Source organism: Carcharodon carcharias, chromosome 2, assembly GCF_017639515.1.
Source record: "Carcharodon carcharias isolate sCarCar2 chromosome 2, sCarCar2.pri, whole genome shotgun sequence".
NCBI lineage: Eukaryota > Metazoa > Chordata > Chondrichthyes > Lamniformes > Lamnidae > Carcharodon > Carcharodon carcharias.
Window position 1 is genome coordinate 164582364 of NC_054468.1, and position 25540 is coordinate 164607903.

Sequence of the window (25540 nt, forward strand, 5' to 3'; positions counted from 1 at the left end):
TGAATTTTGAACTAATTTTATTTAAAGATACAAAGGAATAAAATTACATGCAGTGATAGTAGCAGTAATTCTAATTTTAAAAAAAACAGCAATTAAACACTGAAAAACGGAGAAAATAGTTTGAAAAATATTTACAGTACAGGTATGGTAGTGATTTTTTTAAAAATCCCATACCACAAAAATTTCATAGCAAGCAATATTACAATTTTACATTCAAATTCCAAAATAAACAAATTTATAAATTTGAGAACTTACCTTGCAAAGTTTATGTGCTAAATACAGTGAGATTGACACAGTCATTACAGACATTAAGGGGAATCCCTTTTTATATAAAAGTGAATTTACAACTTTACAATGTATAATTCACCAAGTTGTGCTAATTTCCTAATTTAACGCTATTCTTTCACTTGGTTTGAGAACTTAAATACTGTAATAAAATGGAAAAAAATGAATCACACAGCACTGAATAGCAACCATCTACATTTAGGAAACTAGGAAGTTTCAGTATTTGCTGAACAGATTATACTAAAACTCTGGAATTGCAAGATCTGAGATTGAGGAATAGTATTAACCACTTCTTTTGGACACTACTTCCAATTCATTTCCTATAAGGTGTAACATCATTCTTAACTTTAATATATCTGTAGCCAATCCTCAACTAAAAGGAGCAACTGATTTTCCTGAAGCGATCCACACATAATGGGTGGAATCTTCCTAATCCCACAGAGCTGGGCTTGAAACTTGACTGGGAAGAAGTTCACATCGGTGTCAGGTCAACCATCAGATGTGTTCCCAACTCCAGGCAATCTTGACAGAGGAAGGCCATCACTGGTAATTATCATCCACCTGTTAGGGTTGGGTGGCCAATTTGAATAATTAACTAACCATTTGCAAGTTGTCTCGGGACACCGTCAAGATCCTCCTGGTGTGGCTGGCCTGAGGCTTCCACCAAGGTGACCAACTTTCATGGTGAAAGTTAAGGGATAGTCTGGGTGCTAGTTTAATTTTTTTTAATTTACTTATTTTTATTCATTCATGGGATGAGAGCTTCATAGCATTTATTGCTCTTGAGAAGGTGGTGGTGAGCCACCACTTTGAACTGCTGCAGTCCACATGGTAACCCACAGTGTGGGTAAGAAGGGAGTTCCAGGATTTTGACCCACTGACAACGAAGGAACAGTGACATATTTCCATGGTGTGACTTGGAGGGAACTCTTCACAGGGTGCCTAAAGATAGTGGAACCCTTGTGGTCCCTATCCTGCAGCAGCAGAACCCACCTTTGCCGGTGGGGCTGCCATCCTTCCATGACTGCAGGTGCTATGATTGGGTCTGCTGCTTCAGGAACCCAATTGGACAGCAGACCTGCAGCTGGCCAATCAGGAGGCTGCCTCCCGAAATATCAGGATGGCCCGTGTGTTGATGGTCAAGTGTGGGGTTGGGGCCCTATTCTTAATGGGCACATGATTCCACCTAGCATGTCACTTCCTTTTACTGACAAAAAGACTGAATGAAGTCATTGAAATCTTCAGAAGGAGTCGGAAATTCATTAATGAAAGCCAGGTCCACATGGTCTGAGGCTACTGGATTCATACAATCATTACCTTCAATTCCATCAACATTGAACATATTATTTGTCATGCTGTCCGTCATCTGCATGCCTCCATTGAAAGGTAGGTCATTGTTCAGTTGTCCAAGGACACCATCTATACGAATGTCAGTGGGTAGTTGTGAATTTGCTTGAGCAGTTTTGATAGCAGCAGTGTTTCCCAAGGTATTTTGAGATAACTGAACACTTTGAATGGATGGCGGTTGTTGCTGATTTGATAGCTTCCATAGACCTGGAATGGATGCAGCTTGTTCACAGTTTGTACTTACCAAATGTACATCATTATGGTCAATGTTATTACCAGCAAGTATCTGCATATTTACTTGAGGGTTCTGATTTACAATTGCATTGGAAGTGCTTAAAACAGTAGGTTGTTGAATGCATTGAGCTCCGATGCCATTGTTGCTGATATCGTGTCTAAACCCTAATGAATCTACAGGACAGTTCTGTGTAGGGGGTTCCAAACATTTCAGCACATCTTCACTGAGCACTGGCAAGGAATTATGATTTGCAGGAGTATGTGGATGCAAATCCCCTTTTAGAGTGTTGTAAGAAGGTATCTGATGCCAGCTTGGAGGGGCAGGTGGTGTTGTGGTTGTAGATACCAATGTTTGTTGGGCAGAAGTGAAAATCTGGTTTGAATTTCTGAAAACTGTGTTATTAAAAATATGATGATTCTGATTCATAGCCGCCAAACTTTTAGTATGCTGCTGATTTGGCATTACTTGTGCCTGTTGTAGTCCAATAAATGGGTCCTGAGGCTCTATGAAATAAAGAACAAAAATAATGAATCCTCTGACAAATGACAAGAGCTATTTTTTAGAAAAAAGTTTATGCTTAGAGTCAATAAGTTGTGTTGGTAGGTTGAACTGATCAGTCTGGAACTTTTACCATAACTACCCAGGAAACATTCAGTGGCTCCAAAAAATAAATGTTGATTAATTTCCAAATTAAATGATTAGCTGTAAATAAATGCATTGGCTAAAGTCAGGCAATGCAATGTAGATTTGAATCTGGAAGTTATATTAACATACTACACTAAGTACATACTACACAAAAGTTACATGATGTGCAAATCTCAACCCCAAAATCCCTTGTGCTGTGGCAATACTGCTCTGACGTTCTCCATCACCGTCTGTAGTGAAAAATCTCAAAATATTTCTCATTTAAATAATTATGTTTCCTGAAATAAACTGTACCTGCAACTTGTTTATTGACAGGCTATTATGAAGTAAGATAAGATTGATTTCACTACATTATAGAAAATATGGGCAGATTTGTAATGTTAACAAATTAGTTAGTAATGTAAAAATAGTTCTGAATCTAATTACAATGCTTGTAGAGTCTACTCAAATCAGTTTGTGATGTAGTTCTTTCCTACCTTGTTTAATGGCCTTTGAGAGTGCATAGGCTCTTCTTGCAGGAGGCACACCAACCATTTTGTCTGCTCGGTTTTGCATACATTGTACATCTGTGGTATTTGAAACTATATGTCAAGATCCAGTTGGGAAAAAAATACTGAGCAGCAAAACCGCACATGTTCAAAAATATTAATCCGAGTGGACCCAACATTCTAATATATATTATAACATCTATTCCATGAAAACATTTTCATAGCTCAAGGAAATAGCATTAAGTCAAATCTTAATTATCAGATTGACATCTCCTGTATCAGTCCAATTATGGGCTCTAAATTACATTCCTCCAGTTTTCATACTAGTTTTCTACTAAGAAGTATCTCTTGTTGGTGTAGCACAGCACAAGGATCCAGAATTCTGTCAAACACCAAAACATCTAAAGTCATGCTGTGGTAGGTTGCTAGATTCTTCACACTTTTGATGTACTTCAGATCCAAATCATACTATTGGGAGGCAAGATGCGAAGCAAAGATCAGGCACCTTCCCAAAGGTATGTAGGGAAAACAAATTAATGTCTCCCGGGACACCTCTAGCTGCATTGGCAGAGACCCAAGAAAGCGCTACCTACCACTCCTAGGGAGCAAGTGCCAACTGAAAACTGAAAAAGCAAATAAGAGAAACAAATAATGAGTATGAAGAGAGATTGGCAGCTAACATAAAATTGTTCAAAAAAAGGGTATAAAGATAAGCCCAGCTACTACAGGCCAGTCAGTTTAACTTCGGTGTTGGGGAAGCTTCTAGAAACAATAATTCAAGACAAAGTTAGTAGTCAGATGGACAAAGTGGGTTAATTAAGGAAAGACAGCATGCATTTCTTAAGGGAAAATTGTGTTTAATTAACTTGTTGGAGTTAGTGTAGAACTTCAAAAGGACACAGATAAGTTGGTGGAATGGTGTAGACAGGTGGCAGAAGATGTTCAATGCAGAGAAATGCCAAGTGATTCAATTTGGTAAGAAGGCCATGGAGAGACAATGTAAAATAAAGGGTACAACTCTAAATGGGTGCAGGAGCAGAGGGACCTGGGTGTATTTGCGCATAAGTCATTGAAGGGGGCAGAACAGGTTAAGAGAGTGGTTAATAATGTGTACAGTATCCTGGGCTTTATTAATAGGGGCAGAGTATAAGCGCAAAGAGGTTGTGTTGAACTTGTATAGGACACTAGTTCGGCCTCAGCTGGAATACTGCATCCAGTTCTGGGTGCCATGCTTTAGGAAGCATGTGAAGGCATTGGAGACAGTGCAGAAAAGATTCACGAGAGTGTTTCCAGGAATAAGGAACTTCAGTTACAAAGACATATTGGAGAAGTTAGGACTGTTTTCCTTGGAGAAAAAGAAGGCCGAGAGGAGATTTTGATAGAGCTATTCAAAATCATGAGGGGTCTGCACAGACTAAATAGAAAGAAACTGTTCCTACTTGTGAAAGAATCGAGAATGAGAGGGCACAGATTTAAAATAACTGGCAAAAGTGATACGAGGAAAAACATTTTCATGCTGCACGTGGTTGAGATCTGAAATGCACTGACCTAGTGTGGTGGAGGCAGGTTCAATAGAAACATTAAAGGGAATTAGACTGTTTTCTGAAAATGAAGAATTTACAGGGTTACAGAGAGAAGGCGGGAGAATGGCACTCAGTGAATTGCTCATTTGGACAGCCAGTGCAGACACGATGGGCTGAATGGCCTCTTTCTGCACTGTAACAATTCTCTGATTCTGTGAAAATGTAAGTATCAAATGCTTCAACAGGAGCATGATGGTGCTACCTTGAGCATCTAGCAAGTCTTTGTAAGAAAAGATGGCAAGACAAATTCTAAGCAATATTTATTTTGCCCCAAGATAAAAGCCCTAGCCTACCTGAACAAGAAATTGATGCAGAGAAAAAGTATAAGTAAATGGGCACATCATTCATTTTTCCAATTATCTGAATCTAAGTCAGAACATATAGTGCTCAAGATTGTAAAAAGTAATGTCCCATTTAACAGCCAATGTGTTAGTGCCAATGTAGAATAGATTGATCTATATCTGAGCTAATCCCTGCTGGACAGCAAAAGACATTGATCCAGGTGTAAAAACAGAAAATGCTGGAAATACTCAGCAGATCCGGCAACATCCGTGGAGAGAGAAAGAGAATATTTTAGGTCGGTGACTTTTCATTAGAACTGGGAAAAGTCAGAAATGTAATTGTTTTAAACAAGTGAAAGGGGGGAGGGTGGAAAAAGAACAAAAGGGAAGGTCCATGAGAGAGTAGGAGACATAAGGTATTAAATGACAAGAGAGTTGCTGGTGCAGAGTCAAAGGCATTGGTAATGGGACAAATAAAGAACAAAAGGCATATCTAGAGGGGGTGGGAATGACAGACTGCTGAACAGTTGCCATCCGAAACTGAAAACAAGGGGAAAACGAGGCTGAAACGGAAATGTGCAAAGAAAAAGGAAACAAAATGGAGGCAGGTTTATAGTCTGAAATTGTTGAACTCAGTGTTGATCCTTGACGGCTGTGAAGTGCCGAATCGAAAGATGAGATGTTGTACTTCATTGGAACACTGCAGGAGACTGAGGTCAGAGAGGTAAGTGTGAGAACAAGGTGAAAATTAAAATGACAGGCGACCAGAAGCTCAGGGTCATGCATGGGGACTGAACAGAGGTGTCTCGCAAAATGGTTGCTCAATCTGTGTTTGTCTCCCCAGTGTTTAACAGGCCATATTGGGAGCAATAAATACAGTGCACTAAATTGAAATCAGTACAGTACTCGTAAATTGCTATTTTACTTGAAAAGAGTATTTGAGCTTTGGGTGGTGAGAAGAGAAGAGATAAAAGGGCAGGTGTTGCATCCCCTGCCCTTGCAGGGAAAGGTGTAATAGGAAGGGAAGGGACGTGTTGGGGGTGATTGAACAGTGAACCAGGAGGGAACAGTCCGTTTGGATTAAAGTTCAAAAAGGTGGCTCACGACCACCTTCAAGGGCGATCATGGGTGGGTGCAAATGCTGGCCTTGCCAGAAATGCTCACACCCCATTTAAGAATATTAACAAAAAACAAGGGAAGGTGAAAATGTATTTCGTGGTGGCATCACGCTGGAGGTGGCAGAAATGGCAGAGGAAGATCTATTGAATGTGAAGGCTTGTGGAGTGGAAGGTGAGGACAAAGGGAATCCTATCAAGGCTCTGGGAGGGAGAGGAAGGAGTGAAAGCAGAAGAGCAGGAAATTGGACAGAAACGGTTGAGGATCCTGTCAACCACAGTCCAGGTAATCCTCAGCTGATGAAAAAGTATGGAAGGTTACATTATCAGAACAGGTGCAACATTGCGTGAAAAATTTCAAGGATGGAATAGAGTCCTTACAGGAAACAGGATGTGAGGAAGTGTAGTCAAGGTAGCTGTGGGAGTTAATGGACTTATAGTAAATATTTGTCAATGGCCTATCTGCAGAAATGGAGGCAGTGGGTAGAATGTTCTCGGACTAAGTCCCTTGGTGGGGATGGGGAGTGTTTCCCACTGTGGAGGCTGCCAGGAACTGGCCTCATTAATTATGCTGTCAGGGTTTCCTGATGCTTGTCACAGCAGGGCAAACTGGATGGCATGTGTGCCACCCTCATATCCAAGCGCTACATTTAAATACAACAGCAACCTACACAATGCTGATTGAGGAGATGGCCATAAGAGGACAGGGACCTCCGGCACCCAAATTCAGTGACGCCTTCCTGGGCATTCTGCTCAACCAAGTGGAGGCCAGGAGGGACGTCTTCTATTGACTAGATTGGAGTACGAAGCCGAGCAAGGAGACGAACCCTACATGGGAGCAAGTCTCCAGGGCAGTCAGGGCCTCCAACGGAGGACTGCCCTGCAACACTGAAAAAGGATGAATGACCTCACCCACGCCTCCAGGGTAAGTGAAGCCTCAACTGCTCACACTCACTTCACGATGGTAGAGGGGACATGGGCCTCAGTGGCAACTTGATAAGGTCATGCCCTATAGCCCCATTGCAGTTCAACTAGCACCGAGAAGAAGTGGTAGGGAACTGAAAATTAAGTTCTGATTTCACAAGTGGTTGCATGGGTGCACTATGATTGTTACACATATCAAACTTCTGAGATTATAGTTCATTTGCACTTTAATCATTTCTTATGTGATTTATTTGCAACAGTCCTTAAGACTGTGCATTCTCTCCCCCCACTCCAACCATCTTCTGAGGGACACCCCATGTCCCCTGGCATCAGGCATGTGCAGGGAGGCAGAGGTCTTTATCAGTGCCCTCGCAAGCCATGTAAAACAAGTCTCCTGCGCCCGCTGAGCCTTTGCCCTTCACACTCTCATCAGTCCCAAGGCCCTGCTGGCATTGTAAATACTACGTGCTGGAGCTCCCCTTCAGTTGTCCAGTTCAGGTGACCCAACTCCCATGCAGCATCTTGAGATCTCCACCCTGAAGCTCTGCATAGTTGCATGCAGCCATGGTGCGAGTAACATTTGAAGTGGAGTCTAATACATTTTCCCTCCCCCGTCACCACACCTTCCTCCCGATAACTATTGACCCTCCTCCCCCCAGGGTGTTATATTTAACCTCCCCACCGTCACCCTTCAACCCTCCCTCCATCACCTTCCATCCCATGCAGATGAATGTAGAAGTTCTCTGCCTTCTCAAAGAGCCCACCCCCATTATAATTAACATGACCCCCTCATCCTGCCAACTCCCAGAATCTGCATCACCTTCCCCATCCTCTTCAACATCCCTCAGCACCCCTTCACCCGCCATTACCTAACCCTTACCCTCCCACCCTACTGGCTCCCCTGATCCCCTTTAACTGTTACCATCATGTCCTATGCTCCCCAGGACTCTTCCATTGACTCTACAGACCCCTGCCTCTAAACCCCTTTCCCCTCTTCCTCCCCATGCCCATCCACACCTCAGCGCCCTCCAACCGTTATCACCTGAACACCGCCCCCCATGCCCGTCTTCCCCTGCACACCCTCCCCCACCCCCACCCACACTCCAGCACGGCCCTTCCCACCCTCCCACTCCATACCAGCTCACACATTCTACTACCCCCGCAGAATCTCTCTCTTTCCCCTACTACCCCCAATCTCCCCCGCCCCCTCTAGGATTCCACACCGCCCCACCTCTTCATTCCTCTCCTCCCCATCTAATCCCCTCCCCCACCCAGCACAGACCATCACTGCCCACCAGTACCTCCTGCATCCTTCCACCTTCAGCTTAAAGATCTAAACACGGGAAGAAACTGCTGCTTGAAGATCCACCTCCTGGAAGAAGCTGCTGTGCAGAAAAGGTCCAGGTGGTTGGTGCTTTACCCACCCACTGCAGCATGTGGTGTTCCTGGGTCCAGTCAATGGAGGCCTCCACCTTCTTTCTGGATCTCCACAAGCTGCCCGAGGCCTTCTTCAGGTAAGTGCCGACATGTGCATGCCACACTGGTCCAGACATGTTCTGGACGGCATGATTTCCCACTGGCGGTATGGACAAAAGGCTTTGGGGGGTGGGGGGGCGCAATTCCAGTCTGGACTTCATCTGCATCCCATTTGGATACAAATCAGTTTCACACCGGCCTCTGGTGGGAATTGTGACTTGCCGTGGTGGGCAGGAACAGAAGATCCTGCTGTCATTTTATGTCAGCAGTAAACCAATTTTTTTAGCTCCCGCTGCATTGTTCCCACCCATGCCCGCCATTAAATCCACCGCGGTGAGGGAGGGATGTCTGGAAAATTTCACCCAATGAAATTAAGGAAGGAAAGGGATGAGCGGAGATGGAACTTGTGAAGAAGATGGAAATTGGAAAGCAAAATTGATGAAATTTTCCAGTTCAGGGTGAGAGCAGGAAATGGCAGTGTACCAGAATGAGATAAGTGAGGGAGAGGGCCCAAGTAGGACTGGAACAAAAAATGTTCCACATATCCCAGAAATACCTAGGACCCAGGTGGGTACCCGTAGCAACACTTTTTATTTTGAAGAAGTGAGTGCTGTTGTTCAATGTGAGAACAAATTCAACCAGGGATGGAGATGGGACGTCTCCTTTCAAGAAAACAGCACAAAGCCCTCAGACCATCCCGGTGGAGAATGGAGGTGTAGAGAGATTGAATGCCCATGGTAAAGTGGAGGTGGCTAGGGCCAGAAAATTGGACACTGTTAAAGTGATGGTAGGCATCAGAAGGAGGTGGAAAGAGACTGGAAAAGGGAGGGGAAAAAAAGAGCCAAGATAGAAAGAATTTTTTTTATTCTTTCATGGGATGTGGGCGTCACTGGCTAAGTCAACATTTTTGCCCATCCCTAATTGCCATTGAGAAGGTGGTGGTGAGCTGCCTTCTTGAACTGCTGCAGTCCATGTGGTGTAGGTTACCCACAGTGCTGTTAGGGAGGGAATTCCAAGGTTTTCACCTAGCGACAGTGCAAGAACGGCGATATATTTCCAAGTCAGTTCAAATCAATCAGCTGGTCAGGAACAGACAAACAATGGTCGACCTATTTGTGGATCTTGGGAAGGAGGTAGAAGCAGACTGTTTGGGATTGTGGGACTATGAGGTTGGATGCCTTGGAGGGAAGATCTTCAGAGAAGATGACAATCCTGAACACAATGGCTTGATCTTCATTGGTGGGGTCATCATCCAGGGGGAGGTAGAAGGAGGGCTCAGAGTTGGCACTGATTCAGACATTTATCACCTGCAGTATTTAGCTTTTTTACGCTTGAAATCATGAATTTGAACCATAGTGATGGTGAGCCTGACATCCAGCCTAGTTTAACTTGTTTACACTTGAGCTGATATATGTCAATTATTACAGGAAAAACTATTAAACCACCCCACAACCCCCTTCATAACTTCAGTCACTTTCGCAGCTTTTATTAACAGACAGAAAGTCAACCTGAATATTCTGAGCAATGTTATAGGCTACTGAGAGTTTGAACCCAAACTATTTCAGAAATAGTTGCTGGAAATCAAAGATAAGAGTAACTTGGCCAGAGTTTATGTAAAACGTCCACAGAAGCGTTTCTGTTTCAGTGAATCTTGATTGGTAAGTGACATGCCGGGAAGGGGCTGTGACATGAGGTTCTATTAGGGTCTTATGCTCACAGAAGGACAGAGAAATGCAATCCTCCAAATAAAATGGGTTCAAGACCCCTACACTCATGGGATATGTTATTTATTGTGATCCTTACCTGCAGGTGCCCAGTCCTGCAGCAACTTTTGGAAAACATCTGCTGTCCTCTTTCGTTTTTCAGAAAAACAGTTATCTATATAATGAGAAAAAGTTGCAAAAAAATTATTTCAAACATCATACTCAAGAGAAAGAATACAAGTAAAAATGCAAAAATATTTCTGACTTTGTTTTCTAGAATCAACGGTATTAATTTATATAGCATCTTTAACACAGTAAAATGTCCCAAGGCATTCACAGGAGCATTATCAAACAACATTTGACACCAAGTCACATAAGATGATGATAGGACAGATAACTAAAATTTTAGTTAAAGAGCTAGGGTTTTAAAGAAGTGTCCTAAGGAGAGAGAGATGGGGAGGGGATTCTACAGCTTAGCACCTAGGCAGCTCAAAGAACAACTATCAATGCTGGCGAGATTAAAATAGGGGATGCGCAAGAGGCCAGAATTAGAGGTGAGCCAAATTTCAGAGGATTGTAGGAGGTTATGGAAATAGGAAGGGGCAAGACCATGGAGGGAATTGGAAACAATGAGGGAAATTTTCAAATTGAGTTGTTTTCGAACCACGAGCCAGTCAGCAATCAGGTGTAATGACGGAATGGGTCAGTAAGATATGGCCAGCAGAATTTTAGATGAACTCAAGTTTATACAGGGTAGAAATTGGGAGATCAGCCAACAAAGTGTTGGAATAATCATCTAAAGGTAACAATGTCATTGAGGGTTTTAGCAGCAGATAAACTGAGAAGGGCGAAATTAGGATGATGACACGGGTATACGGTTGGATGCTCATCTCAAAATCAAATCGACACCAACGTTGGTTTAGCCTCAGAGAGTTGCAAGGGAGGGGAATGGAGACTCCCTAGCCAGGGAATGGAGTTTGTTACGGTGCCGAAAGACAATGGTTTTGGTCGTTTCAATAATTACTTGAAGGAAATTTCTGCTCATTTAGTACTGGATGTCAGGTAGAAAATACAGTACGATAGATATCAGATAGAAAATACAGTGGAGAATCAGGCTGAATATAGATGGACTAGAGAGGAAGTGAAAAAACAAATAAGAAAAGCAAGAAGAAAGCATGAAAAGACACTGGCAGCTAATATAAAAGGGAATTCCAAGGTCTCCTATAAGCATGTAAATGATAAAAGAGTGGTAAAAGAAAGAGTAGTGCCAATTAGGGATAAAAAGGGGACTTGCATGTGGAGGCTGGAAAATAGCAGAGACATTAAATAAGTACATTGCACCTATCTTTACAATGGAAGAAGATGCTACCCAGGCTGAGATGAGAGAGGAGGTAACTGGTACATTAGAAGAATTTAGAATTCAGAAGGAAGAGGTTTTAAAAAGGCTATCTTTACTTAAAATTGATAAGGGACCAGGACCGGGTGAGATGCATCTAAGGGTACTAAGGGAAGCGAGAGTGGAAATTCCAGAGGCACTAGTGATAACCTTCTAGTCTATCTTTGGCACCACCCCTGTGTCTGAGGACTGGAGAATTGCGAATGTTCGACCCTTGTTCAAAAAGGGGTGCAAAGATAAAGCTGGCAACTACCGACCAGTCAGTGGTAGGGAAACTTCTGCAAACTATAGTTCGAGACAAAATCAATAGTCACTTAGACAAATTAAGGAAAGCCTGCCTGGATTCATTAAGGGAAAATTATGTTTAACTAACTTGGAGTTTTTTGAGGAGGTAACAGAGAAGATTGATAAGGGCAACGCTTTTGATGTGTTTATGGATTTTCAAAAGATATTTGATACAATGGGCAGAATCGTCCCAGGTTTGCACCGAGTGTGGGAGCAGGTGGGAAAAAGGACGTTTCACGCACCCCACCCCCCCCAGCTACAATTGTAGCTTTTTGCACTGTATTGTCCCAATCCCACCTCATTAATTATGTATTCCCGGGAAACATGCCACTTCGATGGTGGGCAGGCTCTCATATACCTGCCACACCATCACCTCACCGCTTCATCATGCCAGCCCCCATATTTAAAGTGTAGCCGTGGTTACACCTCTTAGTGCTTCAAGACCAGGACTGCTGTATAGGCCCCGAAAGGCAGGAAGAATGCAGCCCCCTGGTTTAATGACGCATCCCTTGAGCACCTTTTGGATACCGTGGAGATCTGCTGTAATGTCCTCTGTCCTCATTCTGGCCACAGGATGAGCAGCAACATCACTAATCCAACTTGGGAGGCAGTGGCAGCGGCAGTCAGCACCAATGCCTTGCAAAAGAGGGCAGCCACCCAGTGCCGCAACAGGATGAATGGTCTCATCCGTTCCACCAGGGTAAGTCACTCTTCTCATCACTCTCAACTCACACACTCACAAACCCATCACACATCCACAGGGGATCTTACACCTCAAGGGACAACAACACTAACTCCCACACATACCCTCACATCTCCATCAGGCTCATATCCTCTTGAGCTCATGTTCTCATCCCATCCATGTCTCCGCTCACCACACAAACATTCCACACAGTGCCATGTGTCCTGCTCACACTCTCTCCATCTGTTTTCATGCAGGAGAAGCTGGCTCACAGCAGCAGGGAGAGGTGCCAGGCTGTGGGTGGAGTGGCCAACATTAGGCCTCTCACTCACTTTGAGGAACATGCCATCGTGGTGACTGCCGAGGATATGGACAGTGCCTGTGGCGACAGTGAGGTCAGTGGCAAACATCCATGTGAGGATCCTGCGCCACATCATTCCTCTCTAAATGCAAATATGAGTGCTCTCTCTCCTGCTTTTGACTCTGCTGCCATGCACTTATTCTCTCTATTTTGGTTCATAGGGAGCTCTGCCAAGCGACTAACACCCTCAGCCAGCCAGTCCCTCAGCTCCATCCAGGTCCTCACCTCCAGCCAAGAGGGCACCTCCTCCACTGAACAGCTGTAAATAAGCAGCCTGGAAGACCCATCACAGCGCTTACCCACACACTGCACCAGCGCAGAGACACATGCCTCGGTGGGACCTAGATCTAGAGCAGGCTCAGGTTCGCAATCTGGTGGTCACCGTACGGATACATGCCCGCATCAGGAGGAGGCAGGTTTAGCGAGCTCCCTGGCACTTGGAGAACTGCTGGGGAAGAAGCATCTCTCAGGTCAAAGTCAGGTGACGAGCATCTGGATTTGGCTTTCCAAGTCATCGTGGAGAGTCAGCAGAAGGTGGGGGGAACATCAGGCAGAGCTGTCGGAAGCTCTCAACAGAGTGGCACACAAATCTGAGGACTGCATTCGCCTGCTCTCTGATGAAGTAGTGCCCACATGTGCATGCATATGGAGGTCTCCATGGGGAGGATGGTGGACACCATGGAGACCCTGATCCAGCAGAATGTGGAGGTGCGCGCAGACCTGCACTCCATTGCGGTAGCCATGGGTGACTTCATGCGAGAGGGAAACAGGGCACCTCGACATCCCTCCAGGTGCTCCTACCACTCAAGGAGTCAGGCCGGGGCCCTTGGGCACCCTAAGGGAGGAGGCATGGCAGCCAGACAACCCTGGGTAATCCACTCAGGAATCTCAGAGATCGCCCTCTCCCTCAGACTCCCCTTTGCCTGTGACCTCCTCAATCTCGCCATATGTCACCACAGAGGGAGCAGCTGGTCCATAGGAGGACAGCTAGAGCGAACCGGGGCCCCCAAGACCTCGACTCTCCAGAGGACACACGCCAAAGTGATCAGAGGCAACAGGGCCAACGATTGCACAGGCTGTCTCCACTCCTGCTGCGGATGTCAGGGCAGCAACTAGAAGTCTAGTGTTCAAAAGTTAAGAAATGCTGATCACAGTTGGTTGCACAGGTGAATACATTTTGTGACTTTACAATCTGGAAATATATTCACTTTCACTGAATAGTGTGTAATGGTGTCTTTCAGCTTCATTGACAGGCTACGCGAGTCCTCCCCCTGCATCCCCTGCCCCCCACTCGCAGTTCAGTTGCACACAGCCGGTTCACGAGTGACTTTGGAGGGAGAAGTGTGTGTGTGTGGCAGGGCTGTTCGGAGCCTCGTGCAAGCACTCTCCCACACATGTGGATCCTTCCTGCATCACACTCATCTCACTGTCCTGAGCATTTTCAATGCCGCCTGCTGGGGTTCGCTTTCGGCTGACCATCTGAGCTGACCTGCATCTCCACCCACCCATTGATCACACTCCCATGCAGCACCTGCTCCTGCCCAACACAAATTTCATTTCACTTTCGATTTAGCAAGCATGGTGCGTCTAATGTTTCTCTTCAGGTCTGCTGTCCTTTTCCTTCCTTCAGTCACCCATTTATTTTCCCCCATCATTGTCAACCCCCTGGCATCACCTTCCACCTCCCCTCCCCTCCCCTCCATGGCCTACCAACCATAACCCTTTTCTTTTGGGGATGTCCAGGTGAACATGCACATTCCCTTCCTTCCTGAAAATCCCACCCCCATGCACATTAACCTCTTTGACCTCCTCCTTCCCACCCCCAGGGTCTATGTCTGCCTCCGCATCCCCACCAACCACCCTCGCCATCCCTTGTACCGAAACTATCGCAGCCTCACCCTCCCACCCTACTGCCTTTCTCTGTCCTTGATCATTCTCGCCATCTCCTCCTACCACGCCCGTCCTCCGTTCACTCCCCAGGAGACAGTCATGGACTCAACAGAACCCTCCCTTGCACGTTCACTTGGACATTCCCCCCTCTGAACTCCTCCTCCCCCCCCACCACCACCTTGGAGCTCCTTCCCCCCTGACCTTGGAACTCCTTCCCCCCACCCCCTTAGTCCTTCCCCCTTCCTGACTCCTTCCCCTCTCCAGACTCTTTCTTTCCCTGGACACCTTCCCCTCTCCAGACTCCCCTTACATCTTCGTTCCCCTTAAACCTACCTTCCCAGTTGCCACCTTCTCCCCCCCACCTGCTCCACCTCCGTACTCCCTTCCCCACTCCTAACCTCAGCCCCCCAACACCTTCATTCCCCCCTACCAGCCTTCCCCTCCGCCGACACCTTCATTCCCCCCCCTCCCAATCTTCTCCCAGTTGATCCTAGACCTTCCCCTCCCGCCCTCCAGTACATCTTCCTCTCCCAAACACAGCTGGACCTTCCTCTCGACCATAATCCATTGTGAGCATCAACGTTGACTTTCCAACTTCTGTGAGCTGCTTCGCAGCAGAGCCATGTCCATGAGAATCCACCCAGTGTGCCACAGACATTCCTCCAGTGTGACATTGCTATTGGGTTCTAACATCTTCTGCTCCTCAGATGTCCACAATGTGAGCAAAGCCCTGATGATAAGTCCCGACTTCTACACGTCACACTTGTCAAGATGTGTTCTGCACTAATACGTTTTCCCGCTGACGTGCTCAGACGATCCAGCGTGGGGAGATGATTCTGGTCAGCTGAGCTTATGCAGATATATTACAATGAGATTTCCAATGTCCAATGGCGGGAAACGCAGCCCACTATTGACGGGCAGAGCAGGCACAACCGATTTTTGCCCCTCTCGCTATATTGTCTGCTCAGGCACCAAACACGTGATGCCAGCGGGCATGGAAAATTCTGCCGAATGCCACACAATAGACTTGCCAGCCAACTTCTAGCTCATGGAATAAAATAGAAAGCAGGCACTTGGATAAGAAATTGGCTGAGTGACAGGAAACAAATAGTAGTAGTGGCTTATGGGTGTTTTTCAGATTGGAGGAATGTCTGTAGTGGAGTTCCCCAGGGATCAGTGTTGGGATCCTTGCTCTTCCTGATATATACTAATAACCTAGATTGTAATGTTCAGGGCATGATTTCAAAATTTGCAGACGATACGAAGGTTGGAAGTGTTGTCAACTGTGATGAAGATAGTCTTGAACATCAAAAAGACATAGATATGTTGGTGGAGTGGGCAGACAAGTGGCAGATGTAGTTCAATGCAGAGAAGTGTGAGGTGATTCACTTTGTCAGGAAGAATATGGAGAGACAGTATACAATAAAGGGAGAAACTCTAAAGGAGGCGCAGGAATGGAAGGATCTCAGTGTATATGTACATCAGTCATTAAAGATGGCAGAGCATGTTGAGAGAGCAGTTAAGAAAGCATATAGTATCTTAGGCTTTATTAATAGGGGCATTGACTACAAGAGCAAGGAACTCATGTTGAACCTGTATAAGACAATAGTTAGGACTCATCAGGAGTACTGCCCAGTTCTGGGCACCATACTTGAAGAAGGCTGTAAAGCATTGGAGAGAATACAGAGGAGATTCACAAGAATGATTCCAAGGATGAAGAACAGTAGCTATGATGATAGGTTGGGACTATTTTCCTTGGAGAAAAGAAGTCTGAGAGGAGACTTGATAGAGGTATTAAAGATCTTGAGGGGTATGGACAGGGTAAATAGTGATAAACTGTTCCCACTCAAGGGAGCATCAAGAACTAGAGGGCACAGATTCAAAATAATCAGCAAAAGGAGTAAAGGTGATGTGAGGAAACATTTTTTCACCCATGGTTGGAGTCTGGAACAAACTTCCTGAGAGGGTGGTGGAGGCAGGTTTGAGTGAGGTATTCAAAAGGAAATTGGATTGCAATCAGAAAAGAAAGAATGTGCTGGGTTATGGGGATAAGGCAGGGGAGTGGAACATGATAGAATGCTCTTTCAGAGAGCCAGTGCAGACTCAATGGGCAGGATGGCCTCCTTCTGCACTGTAAAGATTCTGTCAGATAAGCAGTATGACAATTTAAAGACAATGGAGGGGTCGAAAAGTAAGGGTCAGGTAGAGCTGGGTGTCAAAGATACACATTGAGAAGTGTATAGGTTGAGAATGAACAAGATGTCTGTACAAGAATATCACTTTCTCAGTTAAGATTTCAGATGATTAATCATTCATGTGGTTCTATAAGAACTGATCAGTTTGACAGGTGAATGAAAGCCTTACGAAAAGGAAAACAATGACTAGTCTCAAAGCCTCCCATTTAGCTATTCTGGAAAGCAGTCCAGGAGACCTAATGAGCCATTACTAACTCACAATTCCAGAGAACTGACTATATTTGCTGGCATTACTCACTCAATAGCAAGGTTGCCCACACTTCCACTAGCAGATTATACAAACCTTTTGTTAGCTACAAGAAAGTATTCTCCAACAGTAGTGAGTGAAGCTTCCCTCCAACAAACACGTGGCTGAGATGACCTGTGGGGCATCTCCCAGATTGAACAAATGATACTTAGACCTTGTCTGAAACTGGAAGACTAACTAGCAGTGTGTAATCCATTTCTGAAGGCTTGATCAAAAAAAAACTTACTTCCCCATCACACCCCTTCAAAGAAAAAGGAGAAAGTAGACTAGTAACCTGGACAGCAAGCCCAAACAACATACTGCTCCCGCAAGCACTAGGTAATCAAAAGAAGCATATGTCAATATAAACCCTTAAAAGTAAAACAAGAACATAGACCACCCATAAAAAGTAGAAAGGTCCCAATCTTTTCTAAGTTAGTCGATTGAAATGAGACAAAATTGGTCTGAGCGATCTGTGGGAAGGGGAGAAAATGTAGTAGGCAGTGCTCCTATATTGCATCACTGTTCAACGATCCCTGCTGGAGATTGCAAGCCTGGCAAGATCAGGATTGGGTTCATCTTTGATGTCTGCACAGTTAAATAGATTGTCAATGCTCGTCTAGTCCACAAGTGGAGAATGGTTACCATGGTTCAACAAGTCAGATCCTTCAGGATAAAGATGCAAAAAAATGCCTAGAAAAAATAGATATTCTATACAGATACAATTTCAGAGGCACACCCAAAATGTAGTAATAATAGGAGGAATTTTACATGGAGGCAGATGACTCCCCCTCCTAGATTAAAAGTCAGGTGAGCCAAGTTGCCCCAAGTCAATTTTATAGCCCTCAGATTTGAGTGGCTCAGGGTGAGACTTCTGCTCCCATCTGAGAGAAAGTCCCACCTCCAAGAGCTGCCAGCTAATCACCAGAAGTGGTGGCCACTGCTGGGACTACAGGCAGTCCCCAACAGAGGTGCCCAAACAGGAAGCCTAATGCATTAAGGTACAGACACCCCCAAACCACGCAAAGCCATGTAATCTCATGAGAGGGGAATAACAGATAAAAACTCAGGCCAATCAAGGGGAGGAGAAATTTTAAAATTATTCATCAATCCCTTAAGGTGACTAAATCTAGTCAAAGCTACCCAGCTTGGCGGGTGGTGGAAGGCGTGGGGTGTGGGGGACCTCAGTTGGGCACCCTGTGCCCAAACAGGAAGCAACACCTCTCCCACCCCCAAGCCAACAACAAAGCTGCTGGGTGTCACTTGGCCTGGGCACCCACCAACACCAGCACCAGTGGGACGAAACCTTAAGGACCTCAACTGCCTTTTGAACAAGTGTGCCACCCTGCACCTCCTCTGCTGCTGGTAAAATAGCAACAGCGGATAAGTGGGGGGCACAACATTGCTGCCATGGTGCCCTATTTTACGCTCCATCCATCTGCCCGCCCACTCCTGGTTTAGGGGTTAGGGGTTGGGGGGGGGGGCATAAAATTCCACCAAATACTTAAAAACATTAGGTACCAAATGTGCTTGAATACTGTGGAATAATCCTATTAAATACCGAACTAATGTTATTCTACAGTTCAATAATCATTGTATAGTACCTCTCTCATCTGGAAGATATCTGAATTCCATAGATTCACTGACTTCCTGATCCGAAGGTCGCCGAAGCTGCATTTTCACTGATACAGGCTCAGTGATGTTTGTTTGGCAATATGCCGGCGTTCGAAAGACAATGGCAACTTGTCGGTGGACATCAGCTTGTGAAAACGAACCCTTGGCCTCCCAATTGTGAGTGAAAAAACGAATTTCAATATCATCTATGGATGTAAGTATTAAAATTTGTTCAACACTACGCATAAAAGGATTTTAAATCCACATAATGTTTATCCATGGTTTATGCTTATGGCCACTGTACAGTTGGCCTCATTTGTTAGTTTTAAAGTAGACTTTTAAACTCTGCCATCCGGCCTCCACCCCTCTCCCCCTACCCCTGAATGACAGCTCTACTGATTTTAGGATAAGCCAGTAATGGCCCCATCAGTGGCCTTATCTGAAACAAGTAGAAATCACAACAAAACTCCAAAACTACATTTTAAAAATGTACTATAGCTTCAAGTATAAATGAAAACAATTAAATATTAAAAGATTACCGACAACAGAAATTTTAAACATCTTACTATTCTTGTACGTGTCTTAGTATTTGACAATGAAACATTCTGAGCGTGATTAATAGGATTTCAGACCTTCAAGGTCTAGAGTTGTGTAAATCTAATGAAGCAATGCTTGAAATTCACTCTGGGTCCTGGCAGCACAGTCCATTTACCAGTATCAATATCCTTCATCTTGAGTGGCACTGAATCTTTCAATCTAACAAAAACCCAACACTATTTCTATGCTTCTATGAATGTATGAAATAATCATACAGTAAAAAGCAATCTGGTCCATTTACTGAGCCCCAAATAGTCAGGATGCCTAACGCATCAAGATATAGACACCCCAAACCACACAATCTCCTGAGAGGGGGGAAAAACAGACTAAAAAGTCAGGGCAATCAAAGGGAGGGGAAATTTTAAAATTATTCACCAATATGTTAAAGTGATTGAATCTAGTCAAAGCTACCCAGATTTCTTACTCTTTTTAAGAAATTTCAGAAATACAACAATTCAAAAATCTAAAGATGAAGGATTACCTTTTTGAACCTTGTCACACAGCAGAAAAATTTCGTCTCCTCCTTTAACAGTACCTGTATTCTTATTGACACGACAAATTTTCAACTCTGCTGTGTTTGGTGCTCCTGCAAATCAAAAATGCATATAAACTGTTGATTCTGCTGTAATAATGTACATACATTAGTTTACAGAATTTATAGCTATATCTAATTTACTATATCTATACTGCTTTCCTGTCTTTCCCTCAAAGTGAAATGCAATGGTCACTCTCTGGATAGCACAAATTTTCTGCCAATCTTGTTACCTCTGCTCTGGAAGGCCACAGCTCCTTACTGGAATGGGGTTTCACCGGTGCTTTCTGTTAATTTTTCTAAGTGACCATTATTCATGCATGGCCTCCAACATTCAGTCTGGGGGGCATAACATTCAATCTCAATCTCACACTTACTTTGCATAAATGCTTTTGCACCAGGCAACCTGGCTGAGGGTCTGCTGCTAGATAACAGAAAACCTGGTTGATTTCCATTCTCTAATCCAGGCCACATTTGCACCTATAAGACCTCCTAGCTAAAATAATTAAACTTGTGATCTATTTGGTCTGTATGGCTCAGTGATTTGCACCAGAAGCTCAATCAGCTGTCAGGGAATTATGGTCATAAACTGGTATGTGGAGATCCCTGCTCCTGCCTACAATAAATTACGCATTTAGATTGTGGAATTTAAAGAGTTTCTGCAGATGGAAAGGTTACTTGCGTCATTAAATTTGTCAAATTCAATATACCCACAGCTTAATGAATTTTATCTTTGTTTATGGAAAGATCACAAGTCAGAACTCAGTCTTTTCCCATTCTATATCCCCTCTTATCACTGAGCAATGGCCCCTTCAGTTTACAGTACTCTCAACTCCCATTTTTAGTTTTGAGCTTTTTGGCTTCATGGAGTCATAATGGCACGAAAGGAGGGAGTTTGGCCCATCAACTCCAAGCTGGCTCTCTGTGGAGCAATCCAATCAGTTCCATTCCCCCACTCCAGATCCGTAGGCCTGTAATTTTATTTCACTCATGCCCACCCAATTTCCTTTTGAAATCATTCATCACCTCCGCTTCCACCACATTCGTAGGCAGCAAGTTCCAGATCATTATCATTTGTTGTATAACAACATTCTTCCTCACATTCCCTCCTGCATCTGTTTCTCAACACCTTAAATCTGTGTCCTCTGGTCCTTGTACTGTACTTGTAATGGGAACAGTTTTTCCTTTTCTGCCTTATCTCAATCAGAGATTATAACATTTTACCCCATGTATGATCAATTTGGGGGACAGGTTTCAGTTGCAGTTTTATTCGCTAGTTGAGACAAAGTTGATTTCATGGAAAAATATTGATTTACGCATTAGTTAGATTCAAAATTCTAAGTGCCAAAGGTGAAGAGTATCTTCTAACAAGTTGTATCATCTAAACTCTTCCTCTAGTTTCTCAGATTATGCTCAAGTCTTCTGCTATCCAGTGCCCACAGTACCAAATTGACTAAAGCAGAAGCTTTCTGTGGTGACCCCATCGGCCTCTCAGTCTACTACCTCAACAACAGTGAAGCAGCAAATACCTGTAAAAAGGCCCAGCTATTCATTATGTTATTATTGTTGAGACTGTAAAGATTTAATGTCCTGCATTAAAAAGTATCGAAGGATATATTAGGATAAAGCAAATGAAATTGTACATTTGCATTAATTTCTAGCCCATTCCATATCCTGTTCATTTAATATACTTCTACATACAATAAATTAAAACAGTAATCTCTGTTACTACCAGCATGAAGTTAGTTAACAGTGAATACTGTAAAAATTACCTAATTTTTTTTGCTAAGTAATGTGTCTACATTGCAATTGATGCTGCTTGTGACAGGCTGAGACTGGCACAATTTCTGTATACTATGGCACAGTACACGTTGGAAGGTATGCATCGTAGGTTTACCAGAATGAAACCTGGATCTCAAGGGTTAATTATAAGGATAGATTACACAAACTGGAGTTGTATTCCCTGGAATTTAGATGATTGGGGGTGATTTGATTGAAGTTTTCAGCTATTAAGGGAAGCAGATAGAGTTATTAGAGAGAAACTATTTCCAGTGGTTGGGAAAACTAGGACTAGGGCACGTGATCTAAAAATTAGAGCCAGACCTTTCAGGAGTGAAATTCAGGAAACATTTTTACACACAAAGGGTGGTAGAACTAAGTTTGGAACTCTCTTCCACAAATGACAATTCATGCTAGATCAATTGTTATTTTCAAATTCGAGATGGATAGATTTTTGTTAACTAAAGATATTGGAGTGAAGGCAAGTGTATGGAATTAGGGCACAGATCAACCATGCTCTGATTGAATGGTAGAACAGACTTAAGGGGCTAAATGACCATTCCGGTTCCTCGTACTGTAGAAGAAAGCTAAACAAAACCATGTTCATTATACAGTCAATGCACAGGGCAAGGTGATTAGATAATAGTTTTTGAAACTCACTGTTATCATATATAGGGTTTGAGACAACTGGTGGAAGAGCTCTTGAGAAGCTGCCATGTTCATCAGGAAGAAACACCTGGAAACACAACCTCACCACATTCAGGTCATAATCTTCAACCTGAAGCAGCGGCTCCTGTGGAACTGAAATAAAAAAAAATGGCACTGAGATACGTCAGAATTTGAAATTGTAGAATTAAGGAGTGTAATGTTGGTATGTTGATATTCTAATACACTGTGCCATGGAGTAATATGTCAAGGCTTTGCATCTTTGGGTGTTGTAATACATGACATGGCTTTCCAGCTGTTGATGTTCTAATACACTGTACTACAGCATAATATGACATGTTTTTACAGTTACAATTTCTTATATGGTAGAATATCAACTGCACTTCTGTGGTTCTTTTGACCACATAAAAATAACAGTTTAATTTTACCTTGTGAAACAAGAGAGATCAATCTGTTCAAATGGCAGGCTATTTGGATGACCAGCAACCCATTTCCAAAATGTCGAGCATTTGCAAGACACCAAGAACAAAAGCAATACAAGCTCGCTTTGTAACTTTAAATTGGAAAATTCCATGAATGAATACATTATAATATTACTAAATATCTTAAGTTTGTTTTTGCTTTTAAGATGTCAAAATGCAATCTTAAAAAAGGAGATAATCACAAAGTGGTGAAATAGCCAACAACACTAACCTACACAACTTAATAAAGATCACCACCTCCTCAAGCTCACTGACGTACTAGTGCACAAAGCCATCCAACTTTTAACTATGTCTCACAACAAAGTCGCAAAGCCTGATAAGGTCAAACCATAAATGAGGTTACACTTCCTTTTGAATAAAGCGGCAGCTAAATGTACAACTTATTGTCACAGCCGAGTCATTCCACCCCCAGTTGATACGCACTCAATGTATTTTTTGGTGGTTTATTTCAAACCAATCTACGCAACAAGAGGAACACCTTTTGCTAATGTCGACAGTTTTTTTTTTAAATCCAAAAAAGGTCAGCTGCAGAAAATTTTGCATTCAGGTTCGAAAATAAAATTTTCATAACCTCTCACATCGTGTTACCAGGGCTTCTCATGTAATGTAGTAAACCCTGTTGACATTTACAGCTTTTATTATTTGCATCACCAATGATAGAACATAAATTAATTCTATATTAGTGTGATATTAATACTAATAAAAAGGACCAGTACAATATTTTATGTTACAAAGCTCAGTCTTTGAATTTCATGTATTTTTCACGTCAAGCCTACTAAACAAACTGGTGGAATTACAAATGGTAGATTGTATGCTGGCAATTTTACACTGTGGCTAAAATGACAAAATTATTTAACCACATCACAGTGGTATAGTACTTTTTACAACACTGGCAGGAAAGTAAGCCATAGGATTTAACATTTTACCTTATTAAAATCTCAGCTAAGGCAATGCAGCAATTTAGGAATTTAAATGCAAGAATATATTTAATACATTTAATGTATTACATTTTCTGAACAGTTGTATATCTGAATACAGAATTTTCTTTGGAAGTTCAAATTGCTTTAAAATGCAAGAATACAGAGTTAATGTCCTTATAATAAAAAAAATTGATCCCTTTGTATATTAATCAAGCATTGCTTAAAGATAGGGCAAGAATATTATCACTTAGATCTGGTCAGAAACTGGTATGTCACCACCTATGGGGATTTTTTCTCAATGCTTGGGCAGCAAGTCATACTGTAGGCAAAATTGCAGAATTCACAGGATTTAGTGGAACAAATCATCTGTCTTACTTATTTCCAGCGGAGTACATTTTCCTGAAGGAAAGACCAATTTTAAGAACTAATCATATCAGAAAGTAAATGATGGAAATGTTTAAAAAATAGCTTTATGTGGTATCTAATGGTTAATGAATAACCTTAACAAAGTTCAGTTATGTAATTGTGAATGCACAAAAATTGCTAAAGAGTTACTGGTCTTAAAACAGGCTTTCAGCACTATTTTGTTTCTCATCTTAGCTTTACCCATTTTGTTTCCTAGTCACTCTCTGATTTGTAGGCAAGTAACTGGTCACACAAATGGTGGATGAGCCATGGTTACATTTTGATTGGTGTATTTCTTAAGTCAGAGAACTTGGCAACAAGCTGGAAGCTCATCTTGTCCAAGATCCCTCCCATAATGATTGTTTCAAAGTTAAACTTCTGTCACCAGGTTGCTTGGAAGTGAAAGAAAGCAGCCAAAGTTAATCATCTTCTGACTTCCTCGAACTTGCTATGGGGGAAGCACCTACACCCCATTCAGCATCATCCCTAATGACAATAGCTGAAATCTGAAAAGCTGCATGGGAAACAGTGGGGACAAACCCATGTCCCACTGCGGTGGAACGGAGCTGTATTCTGCTACTGAATAAGGTGTTCAATGATGTACTGATGGAATTGTGTCAGACAGCCTGATGAAACTGATTTTTAAAATTAAAATCAGAAAAAATTCTGCACAGATGATGTTGTTAATTTTTTTGTCCAAAATTGTAGCACAGGAACCAACAGTGGGCTGGTCTGGAAGTGAGCCAATTCAGAACTTCCTAATTTCATCAACACCACTCCCTTTTCAAAGTGAATTGTGGACAATGCTTCCTTACTTCAACTGCCATTAGGTTTGCTGAAGTTTAACTGATGCTATTTGGGAATTTTAAACATTAATTAGCATGTAACATCCTAATTGGTCAGTATCACAACCTCAACATTGACAAGAGTTGTTCTCTCTAATGCCAATACTGAATACATCAGTAATTAAAACTTTAGATTTGAAATCTGCGTGTTACTGATTGGAAAATTTAACCATTGGAGTTCACACAAATTGGACTACACATATAAATTAACCTCCTGCCTGAAATAGGTGGGAGCTTCATTTGAATGCAATTTTCCAGTCTTTCTACCCACATATTAGAATTCACATTCCCACTCGTTAAAAGTGGGTTTCAAAGGTCACTGGGTTCCAACATATGCAAATGTGTTTCAGGAGCTGGGCCTGAAGATGGTTAGGAGCATTTTCAGGTTATTTATCGAATAGTTTCCTGCTTTCTCATTTTCTCTCATGTTCTGTGCATCATACAGGGGAACATTGTTGCTTTTCTGTACTTTTGTGCACACCCACAAACATGATGGGCTGGATTTTTACAAAAGGTCAAGGTC

General features: G+C 43.0%; 1 protein-coding gene across 4 annotated transcripts in view; it reads right to left on the bottom strand.

The window, feature by feature from the left end:
- The window catches only part of rel (v-rel avian reticuloendotheliosis viral oncogene homolog), a 61720-nt gene continuing 36180 nt past the window's right edge, over positions 1 to 25540 (bottom strand). For all 4 annotated transcript variants that reach the window (XM_041209672.1, XM_041209654.1, XM_041209664.1 and 1 more), the window contains exons 6-11: positions 22360 to 22500; positions 19870 to 19974; positions 18782 to 18997; positions 10183 to 10257; positions 2989 to 3078; positions 1 to 2370 (exon numbers count right to left, since the gene is read on the bottom strand). In XM_041209672.1, the coding sequence (XP_041065606.1) occupies positions 1490 to 2370; positions 2989 to 3078; positions 10183 to 10257; positions 18782 to 18997; positions 19870 to 19974; positions 22360 to 22500 (1508 nt within the window). In that variant the 3' untranslated portion in view covers positions 1 to 1489. The remainder of the gene's footprint in view (positions 2371 to 2988; positions 3079 to 10182; positions 10258 to 18781; positions 18998 to 19869; positions 19975 to 22359; positions 22501 to 25540) is intronic.